Source organism: Danio rerio, chromosome 6 (assembly GCF_052040795.2).
Source record: "Danio rerio strain M-AB ecotype USA chromosome 6, GRCz13ab, whole genome shotgun sequence".
Lineage (NCBI taxonomy): Eukaryota > Metazoa > Chordata > Actinopteri > Cypriniformes > Danionidae > Danio > Danio rerio.
In genome coordinates, this window is record NC_141026.1 from 33,531,704 (window position 1) to 33,555,834 (window position 24,131).

At 34.6% G+C, this 24,131-nt stretch overlaps 1 protein-coding gene across 27 annotated transcripts in view; it reads right to left on the bottom strand.

Moving 5' to 3' along the window:
• Positions 1–12,765: 12,765 nt before the first annotated feature.
• Positions 12,766–24,131, bottom strand: part of dnajc6 (DnaJ (Hsp40) homolog, subfamily C, member 6) — a 66,953-nt gene continuing 55,587 nt past the window's right edge. For all 27 annotated transcript variants that reach the window (XM_087257461.1, XM_087257459.1, XM_087257471.1 and 24 more), the window contains 4 exons: positions 21,749–22,069; positions 19,820–19,968; positions 18,895–19,071; positions 12,766–17,040 (listed from right to left, as the gene is read on the bottom strand). In XM_087257461.1, coding sequence (XP_087113587.1) covers positions 16,939–17,040; positions 18,895–19,071; positions 19,820–19,968; positions 21,749–22,069 — 749 coding nt within the window. In that variant the 3' untranslated portion in view covers positions 12,766–16,938. The remainder of the gene's footprint in view (positions 17,041–18,894; positions 19,072–19,819; positions 19,969–21,748; positions 22,070–24,131) is intronic.

The window sequence follows — 24,131 nt, forward strand, 5'->3', positions numbered from 1 at the left end:
CAAATCGCAGTGTGTCCCTGACTTTACCAGGTTTCAAACACCCCTTAAGGATTAGTTAAAACTTAACGGCTGATTTTGACACCAGAGCCTTAAACTAATCCAATTAGTGACAGACAGTGCACACTTATTTTATGCTACAAAATATGTAACTTCAAAGTAATAATGTACTTTAAACTTTCTATATGTCAAAATCATCATAAAATGTTTGGTTTGTGACTTTGCATTAAAATAGTAATTACTTTTTGTAAATGTATCATAAACTACCAATTGTTTCTTTATTTTTACATATTGGTGTTTTATTTCGAAGTACTGTACTTTGTTGTAAGCTGAGCTTGTTTTGTAGCCTACTTTACCTGAGTGTTAGGAAGTTGAACGACCTCAATGAGAATCAGCTTATCAGATGACAGTCATTGTTTTGCTAATTGCTATTGTTGTGTACTTTACAAGAGCTCTATTGATTGTGACAGAGTAGAGTTTTTGTTGTTGCTTAGGTTGACTAGTTGCCACCCCTATAGTTTTAATTTGGATAGTTGGTGTAGTTTAAGAGTCAAATACAGTTCATGAAGATTACAGTTTTGACTTCTACATTTTCCTTTGAATAATTATGATGAAGTTAGATTGTTTGATCTATTTCTGCTTTTTGTTTGATTTTACTAATTAATTTACATTTTAAATTCTAATATTTATTGTTTCCTGTCATTATTTAATAAATTACTTCTTTTATTTCACATATCTGTTGTTGTTTCTCTTATTCACCCAGCACCAGAAAATCACACTTAATGTTACATCTCATAACTAAAAACTTTAATTATTAAAGCGTATAAAATTGCTATGATTTCAATGTTTTGACAAGTGTAAAAATGTATCTTATAAATACATTTTATCCCTTGTACACTGTTTAACTTTACTACCCTTTTGTTATGTTAACGATTAAAACATCCACTGAATTAAACTACTGTAAAAATGCATCAGATAAATATATTTTTTTTCAAAATGTTTGCATTCATCTGTTAATCAACCTCAGTCCTGATCAAAACTACTAAATTGTTTAGAAAATTACATTATTTTAAATTTTTTCAATTATTTTAACTTTTTAATTGTCAAGTTCATAAATGACATAACTGATTTGGTGGGGGAAAAAACACAAAATGACATATTTTCAATAATAAAGTAATTGTGGACTGGATTTTTTTACCTTTTATCACAGTCTTGAACATGTGAAAGATTAGCAACAACATTGACTTTGATGCATTGTTAAATTTTATTTTTTTCTCCTTAATTTACTGTTGGTGGCAGTTGTTTCCCCATTGACTTCCATTATAAGCACATTTGATGGTGCATAAATACACAGTCTTTGTTTTTATTTACTCCATGTAGTTCTGAGAGCTGAGATGCATATATTGATTTTCTCAGACACATCAAGGTAAGTGCGTAAAGGTCACTCTCACACACACAAACACACTTTAATTTCTGTTATACTCCATATAAAAACCAGAAACTAGGCTTATTTATGCGCATGCCTTTCTATATGGTTAATGGTGCCAACTGATGATCAACAGTAAAAAATGACAAATTTGACCTCTTCTTAACAGGGAAAACCACCAACAATTAAAAATGCATGATTATATGGTGTCAAAATTTTGTGATCAACAAAGTGTGGTTATAATGGAAGTCAGTAAATTAAATCTTGTCTAGATCCATTTTAAAGATTTGCCGATTTGAAAATGGATCTGGCCCAGAGTGAGCTGCTGTCTGAGTTACTAACTTGACTTTTCTGGAGGCGGTTTAGATTTAGAAATAAGTAAAAGTAGTCAGGTGCAGAACCTGTGGTTTTGAGTATCAGAGTTTTAAAGCTTCAACAGATTACAGGGAGCAGGCGAATTGAAATAGTAGATATTTTAACAGTACTTTCTTGCAGATTTGCAGATAAAGAGGTGACTGGGACGAGATGGTGGGACAAGTCTGTTCATGTTTTCTACATACTGTACAACAATGTATACCATTCCAATCATAAAGAAGGCCAAGAGCACTTGAGTAAAACCCCCGCTAGCTGTAGGTGGGTTGTTGATGTTATATTGCATTTTCACTGTCACATGTGGCAAAAAAAAAGAATATAACTGTTAATAGTTATTATAAACATGCATAAAATCTCAAGCCTCTAAAACATAACCTATATTATTAATTCTTTCAACCAAATCCTCAATGTAATTCACAGACAAGCATGTGGTATTGATCAGCCCCTTGGCCTCCATATCTGGAGATTTCCACCAGTGGGCTCTGCTATAATATGATTGTAACTGTGCTATAATTGAACCCTCGAGCTTGGCTCTGATTTAAGACATCATCTTCTCTTTTTTCCTATGGAATATCAGGATGGCTGAGAGAGAAAGACACCCAGTCTGAGGGTGAATCTGCAAAAGATTGCAAAACATTCACAATTTTTAGTTGAGCTATACTGTCAAAATGAAGTGTGGCATGGGAACGGACATGGCAGTTTTTGTGTTAGATTCATGTTTCTCCTGGACCTCAAAATCCTATTCCATTTTGCATTAGGCACGTTTTATTTTACTGTCTCATAAAGTTTTCAGGCCTGACTCATCTCTGGCCTTGTTAAAACTTCATCCATTCAGCCCACTGATGTGAACGAGCCTGCAATGCCTGCCAAGAAGGATGAACAGAAGGATGTAAAAGAATACACAGACAATTGCATATTTCTGCTTATCTCTGTGTCTTTATATGAACATCAATGTCAAAGCACACAACAGTTTGACTGTGATGGTATGTAACAGTGCAGGTGCATGTTATGAAAACACCATCTTAGTTTTTAGCTGTGCAAATCCATCATGCTGTGCTCCTAAAATGTGCTCGCAGTAATGGCCAGTAAGGAATTAAATGCCCCGATGCACCCCTCACATTACATAAACTGAAAAACAAGGCAATTAAAGGTCAGAAAACATCTTGGGTATTATTTGCACCATTTGTTTTTAGAGGGAAAAATACAATTAGATTTTTATGAGTTCAAATTAAAAACAAAATGAATTAAATTGATTTCTAAAATCCAACCAACTATACAAAAAGTTGGGAAAATATTAAATTCATATGAGCGAATTATGAAATGACATGAGAGATGAAATTTTGAGACAACCTATCCCTTTTAAAGTGGCCCTATTATGTTATTTTAATTGTTCCTGATTTTGCTTGGGAAGTTTCCTATAATTGGTGTACACCGACCTAAAGCTAAAAATAAAAGAAACTTTAATTCCCTTATAATGCACTACCTGACAAAAGTCTTGTTATTGATCCCAGTTGTCAGAGCAACAAATAATAACTTGACATCTAATTGATCATTTGGGAAAGTGGCAGTAGATAGATTTTTACGATAAATCATCTGTTGAACTGCATCCCAATAACCAGTCAAGTTTAATGAAGGAAAAATCATGGTTTGGGGTTACATTCATTATGGGGGCGTGCAAGAGATCTGCAGAGTGGATGGCAAAATCAACAGCCTGAGGTGTCAAGACATTTGTGCTGCCCATTACATTATAAACCACAGGAGAGGGCAAATCCTTCATTATGATAGCACTCCTTCTCATACTTTAGCTTCCATATCAAAGTGCCTGAAAGCAAAGAAGGTCAAGGTGCTCCAGGATTGGCCATCCCAGTCACCAGATATGAACATTATTGAGCATGTCTGGGCTAAGAGGAAGGAGGAGGCATTGAAAATGAATCCAAAGAATCTTGATGAACTCTAGGAGTCCTGCAAAAATGCTTTATTTGTCATTCCAGATGACTTAGTTCATAAGTTATTTGAGACATTGCAGAGATGTATGGATGCAGTCCTCCAAGCTTATGGGAGTCAAACACAATATTAATTCTTTTTCCACTGCACCATGACTTTATATTCTATACTGTACATTATTTCTGTTAAGCGACAAGACTTTTGTATCAGCAAAGTCAGACCTTACTGCCCTAATTAAATAATTAAAAATCAAGGCATGGTCATATTTTATTTTGGTTAAAATAAGCCTAATCTAGAGGCCTTTTCCTTTCATATAAGCCACTTCTGATACCAAATGATCAACTAGAATCAAGTTATTTGTTGTTTCTAAAACTTGGATACCTTTGTCAGGTAGCGTATATAATAAAGTATTAGGTCTTATTTCACAGAATCTGAAACGGTTTGTTCAAGAATCCTCTCTCTGTAAACTCCACCTTTATGAGAGCCTGTTCTATTCCTATTGGTCAGATGAAACAGTCTGTTGTGATTGGTTGAAGCTACAGTGTGTGTCAGAAAAAAAACAGCCATTACTGTATCAGAACTTAGCTCTGGAGGCTTTCTTAGCGCTGGTTTTTGATACAAACAGTGTTCCAGTCCCTATTAAATGTAACTTTAGGAAAACATAAAATAAATAAACAATGGTCAAAGTTCTTCAACTGAATTATGTATTAACTTAAACTACTCAGCAAAACGATCCAAACAACAAGAGATGGGAAGCCCAACAACATACGAAATAAGCAACCAAACCAAAAGCAGGTTGGGAGTCCCCATTCTAAACTAAAGTCCAATAGGAAAGTACAAAGGAAAATACAACAACATAGCCGCTGGAGACTATAGTTGGCATTGAAGATTGAGCGAGAGACCGAGAGATCCACTTCCTTCACTCCCTAAAACCTGACATCATCAGTTTAAAAAATAGAAAGTGATAAAGGTAAAACAGAACTAAACAATATCAGAATTGAAAGCAGGGTCGGATTAACCAATGGGCCTTAAGGGCACAGGCCCAGGGGCCCGTGCGCACTAGGGGCCCCTGCGAGGGGGGAGAAAAAAAGACAATTTCGGAGTGTGTTTTTAGGCTAATTGCAAATAGCGCATCTAGTTGGACTAAGTTTACTGAGATGAGTAAAGAGCTGTGAAATAATACAGAAACAATGGCGCACCTTATAAGGCGCACAGCATCATCTTTTGACTCGATTAATCATAACATCGTTTCGAATCCACCATCAGCTGAACTCGTGCTACTTTTTTTTCTCCCCATTACATATCAGATTGGAAATATATTTATTTTTAACAGAAAAGAATTTTTTTTTTTAAATAATGCAAATGTGATATAAAGTCACAAGTGTCTCGTGGGTATTTAATAATGTTTACGCCTCCCTCTCTTCAAAAACTATATTGCTCAGACAACTGTATTTCCTCTGAGCAAAAAAATCGCGATCACATATTAATTTTATTATTATATTTAAATTGCCTTTCTTTCTTTAACTAAACAGAATGCTGTAATTGGTCAAGTGCGGAAACGTCAGTTTTGTAATAACCCGCACTAAACTGAGCGGACTTTAGTGTAACGTTATATCTCTCTTAGATCAAAAATGAGTGGACAAGTGGATTTAGAAAACGCGACAGAATATGAGAGGAGGCATCTTTATTGAGGCATTTTCCATACACATCATCTTTAAACAGACCCGTGATCAGGAGAATGAGGGTACAAGAAGACGTTATGGTAACTTTAAATGATGAGTAGCTAGCATTAACCAGGCGGAGGCAAGTGGTGCTCACTCCAGAGCCATTTGGGCGAGCTGAGCTCCAGCGAGGGGGAGCTTGAGCTTGAGCTCCACCTTTTTTGCACTTCTTCTACGAGTGATGTCACTGGGGGTAGGGTTAGGGGTGGGGTTGGTGTACGCATTAAAACAGCTTACAGGAGGCAGAACGAGAGCTCATGCTCCCCCTCGCTGGAGCTCAGCTCTGCTCAAATGGCTCTGCAGCGAGCACCCTCTCGGCGGAGGAGCCTAACGGCAGCGCAGCGCGGACTGGATTCATCGTGTGAGAGACAAACAGAAAAGGAGAGCGAGAGGGGGAGAGAGAGAAAGGCCCAGAAGAGGAGAGAGACGGGAGAGAAGAGGTTTAGTGTGTGTGATTTCGGATACTTTTAGGTTTATAATCAAGTCTTCATCACGAGAAGAGTAGAGAAAATACAGGGAGAGGAGGAGAGAGACAGTAAATCAGTGTTTGTATTATGAAAGACTCAGATTCATAGAACTGGATTGGAGAAGCATTGTGCGTTATATGCCATGGCAATAATATGCTTTATAAGCTTGTAAAAGCAATACATTAAAATACCCTTAAAAAATAAAAATTATATATATATATATATATATATATATATATATATATATATATATATATATATATATATATATATATATATAACTATATATATATATATATATATATATATATATATATATATATATATAAAACTATATATATATATATATATATATATATAACTATATATATATATATATATATATATATATATATATATATATATAAAACTATATATATATAGTTTTATTAGTATTTTTTAATGCTTTGAAAAATAATTTCAATCTTTGTAGACTATAAATACATATGTACTATATATCATTTATTTAAATATGTGGGCAACAAATTATAGATTCATTTTATTTTAAAATTATTATATTATTCTTATTTTTTAAATTCAACTATAGGGGTGCGGCCAGGTAGGGGGCCTTACAAGATAATGTGCCCAGGGGCCCCTGAGTTCTTAATCCGGGCCTGATTGAAAGTATTGATTCTGGGGCATGAGCGAATGCCACACATAACAAACTAAAACAATGGTGTTGGATTGACTGAATTCTCATCCTTTGGGAGTACATACTGATTTGATTTGCATTTCGGTGTCCAGAAAACAGCATCTTCTCGACATGCACAAAATAAAACAAAACAAACCAGGCCTCAGTTACAAGTACAGTGTCAAAGTAGACATTGTCAGTGTGCAGCTACTAAAAAACCTTGCACAAGTGTGTGACAAACTTATTTAGAGAAGAAGACAGGACGTATTGATGATCATGACTTATTGATTGATACAGTTCAAAAGCAGGTCTTTCTTTTTAAATTGATTAACTCCATTTTTTATGTACTGTGTTCTTGGAAACTTTTACAGACCTTCTACATTTTACAATGGTAATATCTGCATGAAAAACATGAGAATTTAAGAGCAGAGTAAACAAAATACTATGCTTGAGGTAGCTCAAAGTTTTATTGGCATGTCCTGGGAATAAAAAACTATGTACTGCACTCTCAGAAATAAATGTACGAGACCTTACGAGAAATGTGGGGCTTTTCAAAAGGTACACATTTGTACCTAAAAGGTCCATATTAATACCTCAAGGGTACATATTAGTACCTAAAAAGTACAAAAGTGTTTAAAATCTGTAGGTACTAATATATTTTTGAGGTACCAATATGGACCCTTCAAGTACAAATGTGTACCTTTTGAAAAGGTACCACCCCAAAGACAACTCTCATACCTTTATTTCTGAGAGTGTAGGAAAAATATCAACAATATCATCATCAACAACAAAAATACTGAGAAGACCAAAACAAAGTGGCACTCCATAAAGCTTAACAAGGTTAAACACAGATTAGAATTTTACCTTATTATGGTCACTTACATGAGGATGAGTCAGAGTTCCCTTGTTTTAAGGACCGGTGCTCACACAAGAGCCTCTTTATTATGGACCCTCGGTGGAGGAATGACTGAACTTCTCAGCATAATGATCCGCTCCATTCACCATTATGATCTGTGTCTACATGATATCTGTAGGACGCCCTTGTTTTATGTCTGGATTTGAAAGATAACAATCAATGACTGTGACAACTGACATTGTGAGGACTGAATTAATGTTTTTTCATAGTTTTATCCACAACACCCAGGAAAGTTTTAAATAAAGGACTTTTTTTTATGTCACACAAACAAACCGAATACCCAGTAACAGTATTTGATCCGTTAAACGTGCAGTAGGTGATCTTCCACAATCCTAACACAGCTTTGCATAAATCTCTGAATCACAGTCACGTGCCATCTAGAGCCACGCCTCCTGAAACACGAGCACCGCAAAAAAAACCCTCTCTTAAAAGCGACTTGTGCTTGTCCGGCAAGCCAAACTGACATGCTATTTCAGAGCAAATTTTGCATGGTAAACAATTTGGGGAGAGACTAGGCGGAATAGCTGTATTTATTTACTTGTTTTTTGTTGTTAAACTAATTAAAATCTACATCATCGATGCTGGCGAGCCAGTGGTGCAGTAGGTAGTGCTGTTGCCTCACAGCAAGAAGGTCGCTGGGTCGCTGGTTCGAACCTCGGCTCAGTTGGCGTTTCTGTGTGGAGTTTGCATGTTCTCCCTGCCTTCGCGTGTGTTTCCTCTGGGTGCCCCGGTTTCCCCCACAGTCCAAAGGCATGTGGTACAGGTGAATTGGGTAGGCTAAATTGTCCGTAGTGTATGAGTGTGTGTGTGTGTGTGTGTGTGTGTGTGTGTGTGTGTGTGTGTGTGTGTGTGTGTGTGTGTGTGTGTGTGTGTGTGTGTGTGTGTGTGTGTGTGTGTGTGTGTGTGTGTGTGTGTGTGTGTGTGTGTGTGTGTGTGTGCGTGTTTGTGTGATTGTGTGTGTGGATGTTTCCCAGAGATGGGTTGTGGCTGGAAGGGCATCCAAGGTGTAAAAACTTGCTGGATAAGTTGGCAGTTCATTCCGCTGTGGCGACCCCGGATTAATAAAGGGACTAAGCCGACAAGAAAATGAATGAATGAATGATCATTGAGGCTGTAAAAGGTCCCTTATGAAACTTAAAATAGTCTTATCAATCTTTCATCTAAATATTTTAGTAGCTGAACAACATTTCTGTGATATAACCCATTTGTAACAACAACATCTAACATTGCATCAGCTTTCCGTGAAGCTAAAACTGTTTAAAAACAGAACATTTCCTGTCTAAGAGAAATCCTTCAGACGTGGTGTCATCCTTTCTCCAGCGTGCAAAGGTAACTCCAATATTGATTCAGGTTTTTTCAAAGTTTTGATTCAGCATGTTTTTACCGATCGCCCGCCCACACGTGCTCTCTCTCGTGAATGTCGGCGAAGCTCATAGATGTATATATCTATGGGCGAAGCTGCATACAAACGGCTGAGCAGTTGTTCAAATCTGCATTTGCTGACAGACATTGGGCTACTTATCGGAATTATAAGAGATGTCGGTCCGACTCTATTTAATTGGATGAACAATTTTTTGTTTTATGCCTTACCCAAAATATAAAAATACATATAAATACATTTAGATCATTTACTGTCATCATTACTATTAGATTGTGAAGAGACTTTTAACCAGCACAACAAAAAAATGCTTCTGAAGACAATCACCTACTGCACATTTAAACCTACTGAGGCTAATCATGAAATCACAGCTGGAAAATATTTTTATGTTCTAAGTATATTTAGGGCTAAAAATGTTTTTGTTTTTTTTTTGTTTTTTTTTTTAAGTTCAAATGATTGTTGAGTGACAATAAATAATTCAGAATTGTATCCAGATTTTATAAAAAAAAAAAAACACTGGTGGATATTTACAAATAAAGCTATAAAAAGATATCAGCTAAAATTTGAACATTTTAAACTAAAGTTACAGGAAGTCTAAGCAAAGGAAAAAGATCAATAAAGGTCTGAAAAATAAAGAATGAATTTTTTTTTAAGTGTTTGTTTTAATAATAACAAAAATACTCAAATTACTGTAGTTGAGTAGGTTTTCTCAGCAATGATACTAGTTTAAAAAATGTGCACTTATATACATATACTTTCACTTATATACATTTTTAGTGCTGTATCAGTACTTTTAGTACCGTATTGCCTTTAACCTGCATTTACTACTTTATTTTTTATATCTATGGTGTAGAATCCTTCCTGTAAATCCCGTCCACTCAAACGTACATAGAAATATCCCATCATACAGAGCAACCTCAAGACACAGAAGATACAATATTATTACAAGCAATGACAGAGAGACTGTTTAGACTATTAGACTATCACTGATGAGAAAATGGTGGATGGATAATGTGCTGACTGAAATCGGCAAATGGCCTTAAATAACCGCACTACAGAATGTTACGTTTTCACACACAAATTCCATGCTCATGTTTTCATTCTCAAAATACTCTTGAGTACTTTTAAAAGGGACTACTTACTCATACTTTGATTAGTATTTACAATACATACTTTTACTCTACTTGCACAACATTTGTGGGTAATTGTATTTTTACTTGGACACTGAACTTCACCATATCAGATAGGAAAGATTAAATCACTAAAACTACAAAATTAAAAAAACAGAGACTTTCACACATGCCCCCCTGTTGTTTTCCCTTCATATAATATTAGGGTGGACAGTAAAGAGGGACAAATATTTCAGAACGATTACTTCTCTACTAAAATTAGACATTGTTTTCTTCGATTACTTTAAAACAAATTTGTCCACTGCAGTGTTCAATGCTGCCTGTATACTGAAAATGACAAGAAAAAGAAACAAACTGAGATGTAAAAACACTTCTATTTGACTCCACTTATTTTCTAACTCACCGTTTGTCACGAAATTTTCCATGCTTCTTTGTTTCCAATAATAAGCACATGACAATTTTCACATGACACAATTAATGAAAAGTGACATTTCGTTGATTAAACATTCTAAATACTTTATCAGTGCGGTTTTCTTGGTTTCGTTTATAACACATAGAAAATATAGCCTAAGTAGACGTATGTGGAGAAAAAACAATGTATTGCTGCCATCTTGTGGCCACCATCTCTATACCATAAGGTTTTTTTCTAGGGGTTAAAGGTCAGGCTGGCATGGATTCAGATGGCACGGTGTTTTCATCAGAGCAATCCGTGTTAAAGAGCAAAGTCAAATAGGGTCAAGCAAATAATTATTTGAACTCAATCTCTTTTTAGAATGGCTGGTGTCAATTGCTGTAGACCTAAACCCTGCCAAAGCCACATTTTTTCCACATCACACTTTTCTGATGATCATCCTTTTCTTCATCCTCATATGGACGGGGCTAGTCAAATGAATCAGCCACTGAAAGAGGTGTGATGACTCAGCAGGATTACTCATCCTTTCCTTTACATTCATGTGCTGCTAATGTATTGCATTGTAAACTTTTATGTGCTCACTTGTATGCATCATGCCCCATGGGCTTTTAAAATTATGATATACATTTTTTTGTTTCCAGCTTTGCTTGACCATAACTAAATTTAATTTAACTCCATTAACTGTTATTATTGTCACTGTAACCCAGTTTTACTGGGCTTATAGCTTTTATAAAACAGGTACTTTAAAAGACAGTTTTAAAGACAAAATATTTTTCATATTTATCACTTTATTTTTCAAAAGTTAAATAAAATAATTTAAACTTTGAAAATGGAAAATGAATAAAAATAAGGGGAAAGCTACCATTTTAAAATGAGAAAATTAATATTCTAGGAATGGTAAAAGGAAACTATACAAAGAATTTATGAATGCATAAAACATGCATATACTGTATGATACACTAATACATGTCAAGCCAAAAGAGAAAGGGCAGATTCATGCCTGCACACTTTAGGAACTTCATCTGAGACTTCGTCTGGACCGTGTGCTCTTTACAGTCAAAAGTCAAACATGCAGTGCATTTATGAGAAGGTAGAGGTATGCTAAAAGGGTTGCATTGCATGTTGATTATGCTGGATAAATTAGTTGTTCATTCCACTGTGGCGACCACAGATTAATAAACGTACTGAGCCAAAAAGAAAATTAATGAATGAATGTTCATTAAACGTCTTTGTGAGTTCATGTTGAAATGTTAATGGTCCACTCTGAATGATATGTTCAGTTGGTTTAAAAGACACCTGTGGCAACAAAACAACACTTTCCTTCCATCACATTCCTCAGAAAAAAATGCTTTGTTAGCATTAGCATAAGCGAGCATGAATGTATGGAAGGCAAAACACAGCAGATTTAGGCCTCCTTATAACAGTCTACAGCTTCAAGAAAATACTAATAGAATAGTTCTTTAGGGTACTATTAACCAGTTATTTCTTTATGCGATGCATTGAACTTGCATGTATGATATTTATAATACATTTACTAAATTTACTATAAACTAATACATGTCAAGCCATCTAATTTAATAGGAATTTTGTGACAAATTTATTAATCTGTGTTTTAAAGTAGTGTAACTAAACTTGACTTAAAAGCAGAGGTGCCCAAACGTTTTAGTTAAAAGGGCCAAAAACCAAATATCATTGACAGCTGTGGGCCGAAGAAAAAAATATACCAAACAATTATACATTAATGTTGCCATCAGTAATTTCCTGATTTATTTCATAAAATGAACATTACTTCATATCCTATAAACTAATGCAGTATAACTTTTTAATAGCAACTTATTGCAATAAAAACATAAACAATCACATTTAATATACAGTAAAGTTCAATGCTGAACACGTAGTTAAGGAGAATCTGCCTTTGCTTTGATTTGCTCACCAAAGTACTCCATCTGTCGAGTGAGAGTATGTACATTTTAAAGTAAATCTGATTAAATGACAGCATTTGAATTGAAACATTTAAATTCAGTTAGCTTTTTGTAGCTTAATACAACAAATTAAAGGTTCAATTAAATTCGAAATGTCATCTCTAAATCATCCCATCATTCTCCCTCTGTTCTTGAATGGGATAGTGGGCCAAATCAAAGATTACCATGGGCCAACTTTGGCCAGCGGCCCTAGTTTGGACATCTCTGCTCAAAAGGAAACACAGATCCACTATTTGAATCATTCCACTAAAAACAAAGTCAGACAAACAGCACTTAAATTTTTAAGTACTTTCAACAAAACATTTTTTTTAACCTTACAAATAGCATATACGCACACACACAAACATTAATCTCATTCGGTTTCCATTTATTTGTGCAATGCACTTTATCATATGTACAGCTCCATAAGGAGAACAGGAACAGAAAAAAAGACACAGAAAACAAATGCATGTCACAATAATACTGATACAGCAAACAAACACAGAGCTGTATCCAAACCGTACCACTTCCTTACAGAGAACAGCGTTATTGAACACCACACATTCACTACTGTATACAGAGGTTAGCATCCGAACAATATGATATCCTAAAATCGAAGATAAACGGCTCAGTCCACAAGAAGAGGATGGAAAGTTTTCTTTCTTTAATCAGTTCTCACTAATTCAAGTCTTTGTGTCAAGGGAAGGAAAAGGTGGCAAACTTAAAGGAGACAAACTTAAGAGAGAAGACTGCTTTAATAGCGGTTAAAGCTTTAGTATTTCAGCACATGATTCTGAAAAGAGGAAGGCAAAGCATGAATGAAATGTACAGCAAGTACTGCAAGTTACGACACAAGTGTGTTCTGGATTTACCTAATGCCATTCAAGTGCAAATATACTGTAAAGAGAAAGGGCAGATTAGTGGCTGGACACTCTAGAAACTTCCTTTGAATCTGGACCATGTGCCACTTACAGTCAAACATGCAGTACATTTATGAGAAGACAGAGATATGCTAAAAGAGCTGCATTGTACGTTGATTAAACGTCTTTATGATTTCATGTTGAAATGTTAATGGTTCACTCTGAATGATATGTTCAGTTGGTTTAAAAGACACCTGTGGCAACAAAACAACCCTTTCCTTCTTTCGCACTCCTCAGTAAAAGGCTTTGTTAGCATTAGCATTAGCATTAGTGAGCATGAATGCGTTCCAACGGCATGGTAGGCAAAACAAAGCAAATTTAAGCCATCTTGATATCAGTTTAGGGCTTCAAGAAAGTAAGATGTTTGACTACCTCTTTAGCGTACTATCAACCAGTTAGGAGATCATATTAACAAACTGTGTATTTAAAGACAACGTTTAATGGATTCACCCAAAAATAAAGATTTACTCACCGTTTACTCACTCTCAAGCAGAGTTTTATGAGTTTCTTTTTACTGATGACTAAAAAAAAAAAATCTTTTGAATGTTGTAAACTGGTAGCCATTGACATCCATAGTATGAAACAAATGGAGGATGAGTAAATGGTGACTGAATTTAGATTTTTTTGGTGAACTATCCATTTAACCTTCAAAATAGCTTGAAACAAGCCAGGGTAACTTTGAGGTACCAGCAAAACCACTCAGTTATTTCTTTCCTGTGGATAATAACTACACGAATAAATTTCATTTGAGTTTATATGTTGTAAACAGTATGTTGTTATAGTGCAACATATACAGACAGATCAGTAGAAAACAACATAGGAGTAAACTGCAAGTTAAATCTACTGCATTTCACAGATCAAGTTTAAGGAAATCACACATTTCCTGAACAGTCTCTCGTACTTTTTGTGCTTTTGCCCCTCAGCACCACATCACTTCACCTTTGAAAGAAGATAAGTGTTAAACGATACGGTAATTTTCAGTGGTTGAATGTATTTTGTTCAGTGTTCTTTCATTTGTGCATATCTTTCTAAACCTCTAACCTATAGACTTAGAAACTAGTCGTAATTCGACAGAGACCCACTTTTATTTTCACAAATTTCATAATTGCAAAGCCAACAAATAAATATACACCCGACCCGTCATATGTTAATTGTGAGCAGGAGCTTTGAACACAATCAATACAATGGAAGAAGCAGAAAAAATCCCGCACATTGCTCTAACATGCAAAAATCTTAAGGGACAATTCACAAAAAATAAAAATGTACTGTTAGTTTACTCATTCTCGGGTCATCCAGGATTTTTTCTTTCTTTTTTCAGTTGAATATTAAAGAAGATAGACTGAAACTATGGTTCTTTATAAAAAAAATAATAATAAGGCAAAATAAAGTTAATATCTGTTGTTCCAGATGATGCATCAAGGTCATATGAAGTGAAATGTTCAGCCTGTGCAAGAAACTAAATGTTGTTTACATCTTTTAATCCAAAGGGTTAACAAATGTGTGCATTCATAATAGTCTGAAACACAAAACGTTTTTGTCAAATAATGAGTTATTATTCATTGGGCATCTCAGGGCACATTTCAGTCAAAAGTGAGCATCTAAATGCCACTTGTTATTGTATCAAAGCCTTTTGGAAGCCACTTCCACATAAGAGTGATGAAGAGTTTCCTCATTATCTTCATTCTAATGTTTAATAACCACTTTATTATCATAATAAAAATACATTCATTCATTTTCTTTTCAGCTTAGTCCCTCTTTATTAATCTGGGGTTGCCACAGCGGAATGAACCGCCAACTTATGCAGCATGTTTTAAGCAGCGGATGCCCTTAAAGCCGCAACCCATCTCTAGGAAAGATGAAAATACACGTTTTCAAATTAGGTTTTAAAAATCAACATTGTTCTTTCTCTTCTTTAAAACCAGGTAAATATCTACTTTTTTAACCAATGAAGTTAAATCAAACTGCAAATGATTTGCGTTATGTGTAATATATTTTTTAAAATATCAAAAGAATTTAGATTAATATGTTATATATACATTAACTCAAACTCTCCTGCTATATCTAGCTTCAGAATTAATTGTGATGACTCATCAATCCAGGTCTCATTACCATTAATGCTAGCTACTTCCTCAAAGGGATCATTGCACATACTATTTACTTTAATTTATTATTTTCTTCGTTTACCTCTACAAATGGAGTTCCATTTTAAAAGTGGCAATCAAATTTGCAAAACTTTTCTGAAATTTGCTTTTGAACTTAAATTAAGACCGAATGTAAACATTTTTCAGGATAAGTGCAAGTAAAATCAGTTTTGATGGACAGTATGACACACAAGTCTTCTCTGTTGTACAACTAACTAAATCAGCTCACATATGAGTCCACAGTGACACAGGCTGTACATCATTATGAGTTGGTCATTTTTGCTATAGACTGTTGCACTACAAAAATGTTTCTTAGAGTTTTGTCTTCTTTTTAGTCCAAATATCTACAAATTGTTAATAAGCATTTCCTAGACAAGCTAAAAAAAAAAAGGCTTGTTTTTGAAAATAATGTCAATTAATGTCAAAATTAATGTCAATTTTTATTGTCAAATAAAAATTTTAATGTCAAAAGTTTTTCTTAAAATAAGCTAAATAATCTGATAATACAGGCTGCATTTTAAAGCAAAAACAGGACTAATTTACTCACCCCATTAGCAGATCATTTTGCTTGTTTTTAAAAAATACTCCGCTAGATTTTGCCATATTATTTCTAAAAACAAGACAGTATTTTTTATTGTCTAGAAAATGTCTCTTTTTAGATATTTGGACTAGAAACAAAAACTTTAAGTAGGAAAAGCATTATTTGCAGTGTGTAAACTTAAAATGTAAAAGGTAAAAATGACCACTTCAGTTTGTAAGACCTTAATATATCATCAAAATCCATGTGGATTCATTTAGATTTGTCTGTATGTGTTTTATTTTTCCTCTCAAAGTGCCAGTCTCCATTCATTTGTATTTTACTGGTCACAAAGAATCACAGTTTCAGCTAAACAGAAAATTTTTATTTTTGGGTAAACTATTCCTTTAATAAATTAACACCCAAACAGGTTTGTACTGAATTGCTGCAGTATTTAATCCAGTTTGTATGGGTTGTTTTGCAGTATCCTGGAGTGTCTACACACTATTCCATTTTTTTTTCTTGGAAGATGTTTCCTCAGCACTACATTAAAAACTCATCCGAAAGCTCCTCCCAGACATTGTTTGACGACTTTCGTGACTCATATTGTTCACAGAAATATGTCACAGATAAGTAACGGCAAACTCTGAACTTTGTTATGCAGGTGAGTCCTGGGAAAACACAAATAAAGAGTTTCTTAAGACAAACCTGAATGCTACAGTACTTTTCCCAACAGCAGTCTTCTGGTACAGCAGATATGTTGGCCTAGGGCATGATCTAACCTGATACGTGGATGGATAGAGAGATACACACAACTATACTGTAGATGTAAGCTCTGACGTCTCTATGAAGCAGGGGTCCTGGAGGTGGGAGAGATAACAAAGGAGCATTTCAAGGACTGCTGGGTTGCGGGGTGTCTAAAGTGGGGAGGAACTGCTGACTGGTTGTGATCATTTACAGCAAGTCTTAGTACAGAGCTTTCTGTCCTTGGCTCTCAAATTCCGACCAGGCATCATTTAGTTCCATAAAAATCATCTTGGCATATTGTTCGTAGGGCTGTCCAGTAGCCTGCGGATGGGAAGAAAGAGAACACAGCAGTGTTTGTTCAGGAACACACATCACAATAGCATTTTCAACAATTTTAATAATAATAATGTTAATAATAATAATAATTATTATTATTATTATTATTATTATTATTTATTGCCACATTAGCAATTTAAGCCTATTTCATGGCAAACCCTTTATAAATAGAATGCATTATGATAATTCTAATTACAATTTTCATTCATTTATTTTCCTTCGGCTTAGTCCCTTTATTTATCAGGAGTCGCCACAGCAGAATGAACCTCCAACTTATCCAGCACATGTTTTACACAGCGGATGCCCTTCCAGCTGCAACCCAGTACTGGGAAACACCCATACACTCTCACATGCGCGCACACACATACTCTACGGCTAATTTAGTTTATTCAGTTTACTTGATTCGCATGTCTTTGGACTTGTGAGGGAAACTGGAGCACTTGGAGAAAACCAAAACTAACACGAGGAGAACATGCAAACTCCACACAGAAATGCCAACTATCCCAGACGAGACTCGAATCAGCGATTTTCCTGCTGTGAGGAGACAGTACTAACCACTGAGCCACCGTTTTGCAGTGTCTTTATGCAGTTTCTATATTAGACAAATAAATAATTCTAGAAAATTGAAAGTCTGAATATGGGCCTGTTTTGGGTTAGTTATATGTAAGCAATGCTGACTTGTAACTCTTCATGGGCTGGATTGGTTTGCCGAGCGCTGAGTTGTAAAGCGTACACACTTCTTTATAACTTATTTAATGTAATCTATTTTTACTCATGCTTTCTTGGAGAAGTTGTATTATGTCATGTCTGATAATCTGGGTATTGTGAAATGGTATTTGTACTCTTTCTGTTCTAGTTAATGTTGTTGTTTATTTTCTTCTGCTTCTGCATCTACAAGCAATAAAAAAATGTAAAATACATATAAAATGATTTTATTTATTTGTTTATTATAAAATAAGAAAAAAGGTATAATAATTACTGCTATATTCAATAACAGATTAAAAAAAATAAATAAATGAAATTAAATTTAAAGAAATTAAAATTAAAAACATTAGATACATTTTTTACATTTTTTAGTACAATATATGATAAATAGCTTAAAATTCTTCCGGGGGATACATTTCTATAAAAAAAAAAACATCCATTCAAGTACTCTCAGTATAAGATTTTGTCAAATACACTTTAAAATTTTACATTGTAACAAAAGATGTGACCAATTCTATTTTAGTATAGTATAAAAGTACCCATTCTGGTATTAGCATATAGTGTAAATCGCTTGGTTATGCCTGGCTTAAAAAATATATATATATTCGATTTTATATATGCTTAGGTTAATCTCTTGCAATTTATATTTCTTTAATTGTCTCAGTCCATTGGCCATTTTTTTATATATATATAATACAAAACAGATTAGCAGGAGGAAATTAACATTTCAGAAAAAGATTTTTTGCTGCTTTATTAGCCAGTTCATTACCACAAAGACCCATTTGACCTGAAATCCAGTGGAAAATAATGCTGAACATTTTATTTTTATTGTGTCATTTTCCTTCTTATCATCATGGTAATTATGGGTTGTCTTTAACAGTAATAATAAAGTTTTTGATTTGTTTTTAAAACCATTAATTTAGCTTTAAAGTGTTTATTTTGCTAGCTCACATTGTTTTTCTCAAGGTTAATAATAAATCAATGAAAGTTAGTCCACTAAAAAATGGGTAGGTAATCTTCTGTTTCAGTTGGAAGTACATCAGCATACTGAAATGAAAGTCTACACAAGTTCTGGTTCACAGAGATTTTAAAGACAATAGACATCCTCCTTTTTAAAACATTTACATCTCTCACCTTGTCAGGGTGAACTACCAGCACAGCTTTGCGGTAGACTTTCTTGACCTGCTCTGGTGTGACGAGGTCAGCCATGCCTACAGGTTTCCAGCGGGTCTCCCCTTCCCAAAGCACTGTGTGCATGGTGGACAGCAGCGCTCTGATATTCCTCTCCTTCCCTTCAATCCAGTCCAGGATCTGAAATAAATATTTAAACATAATAATGTTATTCATTGATTAACTATAGCCAGTGGTGCACATCACTGTTTTGTTTCAGTTCTCAAAGAGTACCTGGAGCAACAGGCATTGGCTTTGGCTATTCTACATGCAGCCATATTCATATACTGTATAAAAGCCCACTTTTGTTACATATATGTACATATATATTTGCATTTCTTTAAAATCATTAGATTTCTATATGCGTAATCAGTTGTGCTTTCACATTTTTACTGGAGTTCACATGAACCATGCACCAGGCCAGGCTTTCAGATGGTTCGGTGGTGCAATTGCTACGTTGACCATTTGCACAGAGACCAAATTTATTTTACTTTCTCCAAGACACAAGAATAGTAAAGTTGCTGTAGCCTATTTATTATGTCCCGCACAATCTGCACTACATCCATGACTTAAATCTGAATTAAACTTCCACGCCCTACCAGCACCACAAGTATTCAAAACAAATTCGTACATTATTTAGACAACTAACAACACACGTTTAATAATTATCATACCAATGACGCATGGGGAAATTCCTGATATATCAGTAACTTGTGTAAGGTGCCGAAATACCAACTAGTATGTAAAAGCACTTCTCTATTGCTGTATCTGGTACACCCTCATGAGCACCCGTGTACCAGTTTATGCAATCCAGACTATAGGAAATTGTACAGGAAATCAGTAATTAGCACTGACCAGTTAGAATGTGTATAGGTATGTTTAAGTTTGCCTTGAGTTTCTCTGGGTCCATTTCTTTTGCCATCTCCTCTTTTCTCATTTCTGCTATGGTTTTTGGTCCCTTCTTCTCTTTACCGCCAGCAAAGCCCTGGCCTGAGAGCAGGTCATCAAAGTTAGCATCTGAAACCTTTGGTCTGGTTCCTGAAAGAAACAAGAGAAAAATGTAAGTTGCCTTTTAAAGCAGTCTTTGTTGTTGTAGAAATTAAAATGTTAAGAAAATATTAAGAAATGCAGACCAATATTAGACATTTTATTAATGTACCTGTAACTTATATACACTGTAAAAAATTTAATAAAAAAAAAAACTTCTAGGCTGTAAATGAAAAGATTATTGAAGTAAATATATTTCACACAAAATTTTACTTTTTCCACTTCAAAATGTTTACTTTAATGTGTTACTTGCTGTTACTGTTAATCGACCGTTTAATTTACTAGCAAATCTTCCATTTTCTACCATTTTTCAAGTGTTCATGATCTTCAAAAACTTTTTAATAATGTTTTATCTAATGTTGCTATTAGAATTAAGCCTTTAGGCAATACATAATTGTAAAATATTGTGATGTTTTATTCTTATTTTTATACAGTACAGAATTTTTACATTAGCCATTTACCTGGTCATAACATTAATATAAGTTCAAATTTACAATTAAAATGCATTTCTAAACGTAACAGAATTTTGCTATTAACAATCAATACAATAATTATGATTTCACCATTTACATATTATCAAACACATAATACTTATTCTTTCAACACAGATCAAGTTTTTTTAAACAACATAAGATATTTTTCTCACAATTGAATATCCAGGTAGCAAATACTTAAAAGACCCTAAAAGGTCATTAACACGTTGTAAAATAAATTCATATTTATCTACTGATTTGACTTCTTTCAACGAGTGATCATCACATAAAGTGTATTTGACACATCTCCAACATTTTTCGATATTTTATTATTACATTTTACTAGTACTATTGCATTGACTTTCAATGGCAAGACAGAAACCTCTCAGGCTTCATTAAAAAAATACAACCATCTGCATTTTGAAATATTAACAAAGATGTACATGTTTGGAAAGACATCAGGGGAAATAAATAATACATTTCTGGTCGAACCACCCCTTTACACCAGACCAGTGTTTAATGATTATGTTTACATGGACATTAGTAATCAAATTATTTGCCTTAATCTGAAAAAAATATATATATGATGAAGGTGTTTACATGAGCTGCTTTTTGAATGGTCATTTCATGATCTCATTTTACATGTTATAGCACAGAATTCGATTAACGTCATTGCGTCAGCATGCTACCCATGTTTCCTCCAGAGTTTCATGTAATTTCAGGTGTTTCATATTTAATTTGTCGACTTCAACTGTGGTTTGGCACTTTCACTTTCATTCAGGAACATTTTATGCATGCCCCCCATGACAAACAAGATTTTGGATATGAGTATGTAAGAGATGAGTAACTGCTGGAAGAGTGTTGTTTTTATTGGAATTTGATACCGCACGCTGTATGGAAAAAAACCTCTGCATTTCGCTATGCTGGTGTCTGTGGTCCTTTGCTGACTTCGTAGGTGCACAGAATAGTGTCAAACAGCCATGTGTGTGTGTATAGACTATCCTCTCACAAAATCCAACAAAAATCCTACACGAAGGAAATAGTTTGATTAAGATGTTTACATGTCTGTACTACACTTCAATCACGCAACTAAAACCAACATACTCCACATGTCTTCAATTTCTGTTTAGTTTGATTATTTATGACTTCAGTTGGATTAAATAAATTTTAAAAATCCCTGTTTACATGGTAGACTCTTAATCAGAGTATTGTCTTAATTGCATTAAAATTTGATTATTAGTGTCCATGTAAACAAACTCAATGACATGTCACTGGTCAGTTTCTGTCCAGTTGCTCACCCATATTAGGCTGTGCTTTTGGCCCAGCGGCTCCAGGCGATGCTCCGCTCATGGCAGAGAAGCTGACATTGTAGTTGGGTCTGTTCTGTGGTGAAGTGTGTGGCATGGATGCTGGGGGTGCTTTAGTCGGAGTCCCCTGAGCCTGTGGCTGCCACTGAGCTCCTCCTCCAGCCTGCCACGAGGGGAAGCCGGTGTTGGGATGCCAGCCTCCAGATGCGGTGTGCTGGGGGGAGGGTGCGGGACGCTGGGGGGAGCCCATTGGTGGAAATGCACCTCCAGTTCCAGTCGGTGTTGTGGGTTTGCTGGAAAATCCTGAACCACCTTTGAGAACATAATGAGTTTAGGCCCAATCCCAATTCTATTTCTGTACTACTACCTCTTCCCCTTGACCCTTGAAACAGAGTGTGAGGGGGAAGGGCTTCAAATTTTACTTTATATGAGATCGATGATGGCGGCTGCGGTCATTATTCCAGTTGCGTTATTTTTTTTTTGCCATTTATCTTCAGGAAATCAGCAAACATCAATATCAATCACCAGTAACAATATAATGTTATCCTTACGATATAATGTGGCAATAAGATCATAACTTTACTGTGCATTTACAACCTGGCCATATTCATCTATGTAAACACACAGAAACAACATAAACAATATAGGAAACACTGTAAAAAGCTCATTCTGTATAAAACATAATTCTTTTTGAGTAGGTATTTGAGTGTCATGGAGTGACAGGTGTAAAAGTATGTTGTGGAACTATTATACAAGATTTATTATTATGGATTATAGATAGCAAAATTTAGCATTTTTTTATGTTTTTTTACAAAACCATGATGGTAAAACATAAACATTGTTATGAATGTATTAAAACATATGCTTGTTTGTTGTAAATATTCGTAACAGTTACAAAAAAATACTAATTTGTGCATCTCCTTACTTCCGTGTACAGCTATGCCGTTGTAGATGGCTTACTCAGGGAAATTTTTGTACCACTTGGTTTTTAAGTGTGGTCCAAGAAAATCTCTGTTTCAAGGGTGAGCTAGCCCTTCCCCTTAGTCCTATGTCCTCATGCTAAAGAGAATTGGATCACCCCTAACCCTTCACATGAACGCACAAAATGAGGGGTAAGGGGAAGAGTTAAGGGGTAGAACAGGAATTAAGACTTAAAGATGATTCCATGATGAATTTATTGACAAATGGTGCTATTAAATAGATTTATTAAACTGTTTAACTTACAAAAAAGGTCTATTATTACTATTTTTTTAATTATGAAATTAACATATATATTTTTATTATCAGTGTGTTAGTCAATCTACAGCAGTGTTTCCCAACTCCTGGAGGCACACCAACAGTACGTATTTTAGATGTCTACCTTATCTCACCCATTCATTCAGGTTTTACAGTCTCTTCTAATGTTCTGCAGAGTTGATTCAGGTGTGTTTGATCAGGAAGAGGTTGAAAATGTGTATTGTTGTTGTGCCTTCAGGTACAAGGTTGAGAAACTCTGATGTACAGTATAAGCTAAGAGTGCTCTAAAACAGTGACAACATTTGCATTTAAAAACATAAACATTCAAAGTTTGTCACTACCGCCTAATTGAGTCAATGATTTTCACCTCATAGATCAGTTTCTCATCAAATCTTTTGACCAATCAAATGCTCTCTATTATCTGACATATCCCACCCCCTTCTATTTGATCTCAAACACTGGCAGAGTAGTGATAAAAATGAAATGCTATTGGCTGTTTTTGAAAGAAGAGGAGTTACCATATGTCCCACCCTGTCTTTGAATCAAACATAAAAAAATGCCATTTCAAAGAACTTCTTGGGAACATTAAATAGTGCAGAATTTAACCCTTTATATGGCACTCAATGAAATACTCATTAGGAAAACCCTGGAGTGTCTCTGGTGGTTATTACAAGACCTTTGAACTTCTGTGACAATATATATATATATATATATATATATATATATATATATATATATATATATATATATATATATATATATATATATATATATATATATATATATATATATATATATATTAGGGATGTGCGGAGCAGCCGGTATTTGTATTTGTATTTGTTGAGGGGAGAAAAGTATTTGTATTTGTATTTGTATTTGTATTTGTATTCGAGTAAAATTCAAAATGGCGCAAAAATATATATTTTTTCTATTACACTTCTAATTTACGTTATAGTGAAAGTATTGTTTAATTATACCCATTATATAAATTATAGATATGCAATATTGGTTGTTGTTTTTGAACATGTGATAAGAAATGTCATTGAAAAGAAAATAACATAGAAGCCATTATCTCATCCATGGTTAAACCAACAACTAATAAAATACTATTGTGAATATTATGAACCCCACCACCACC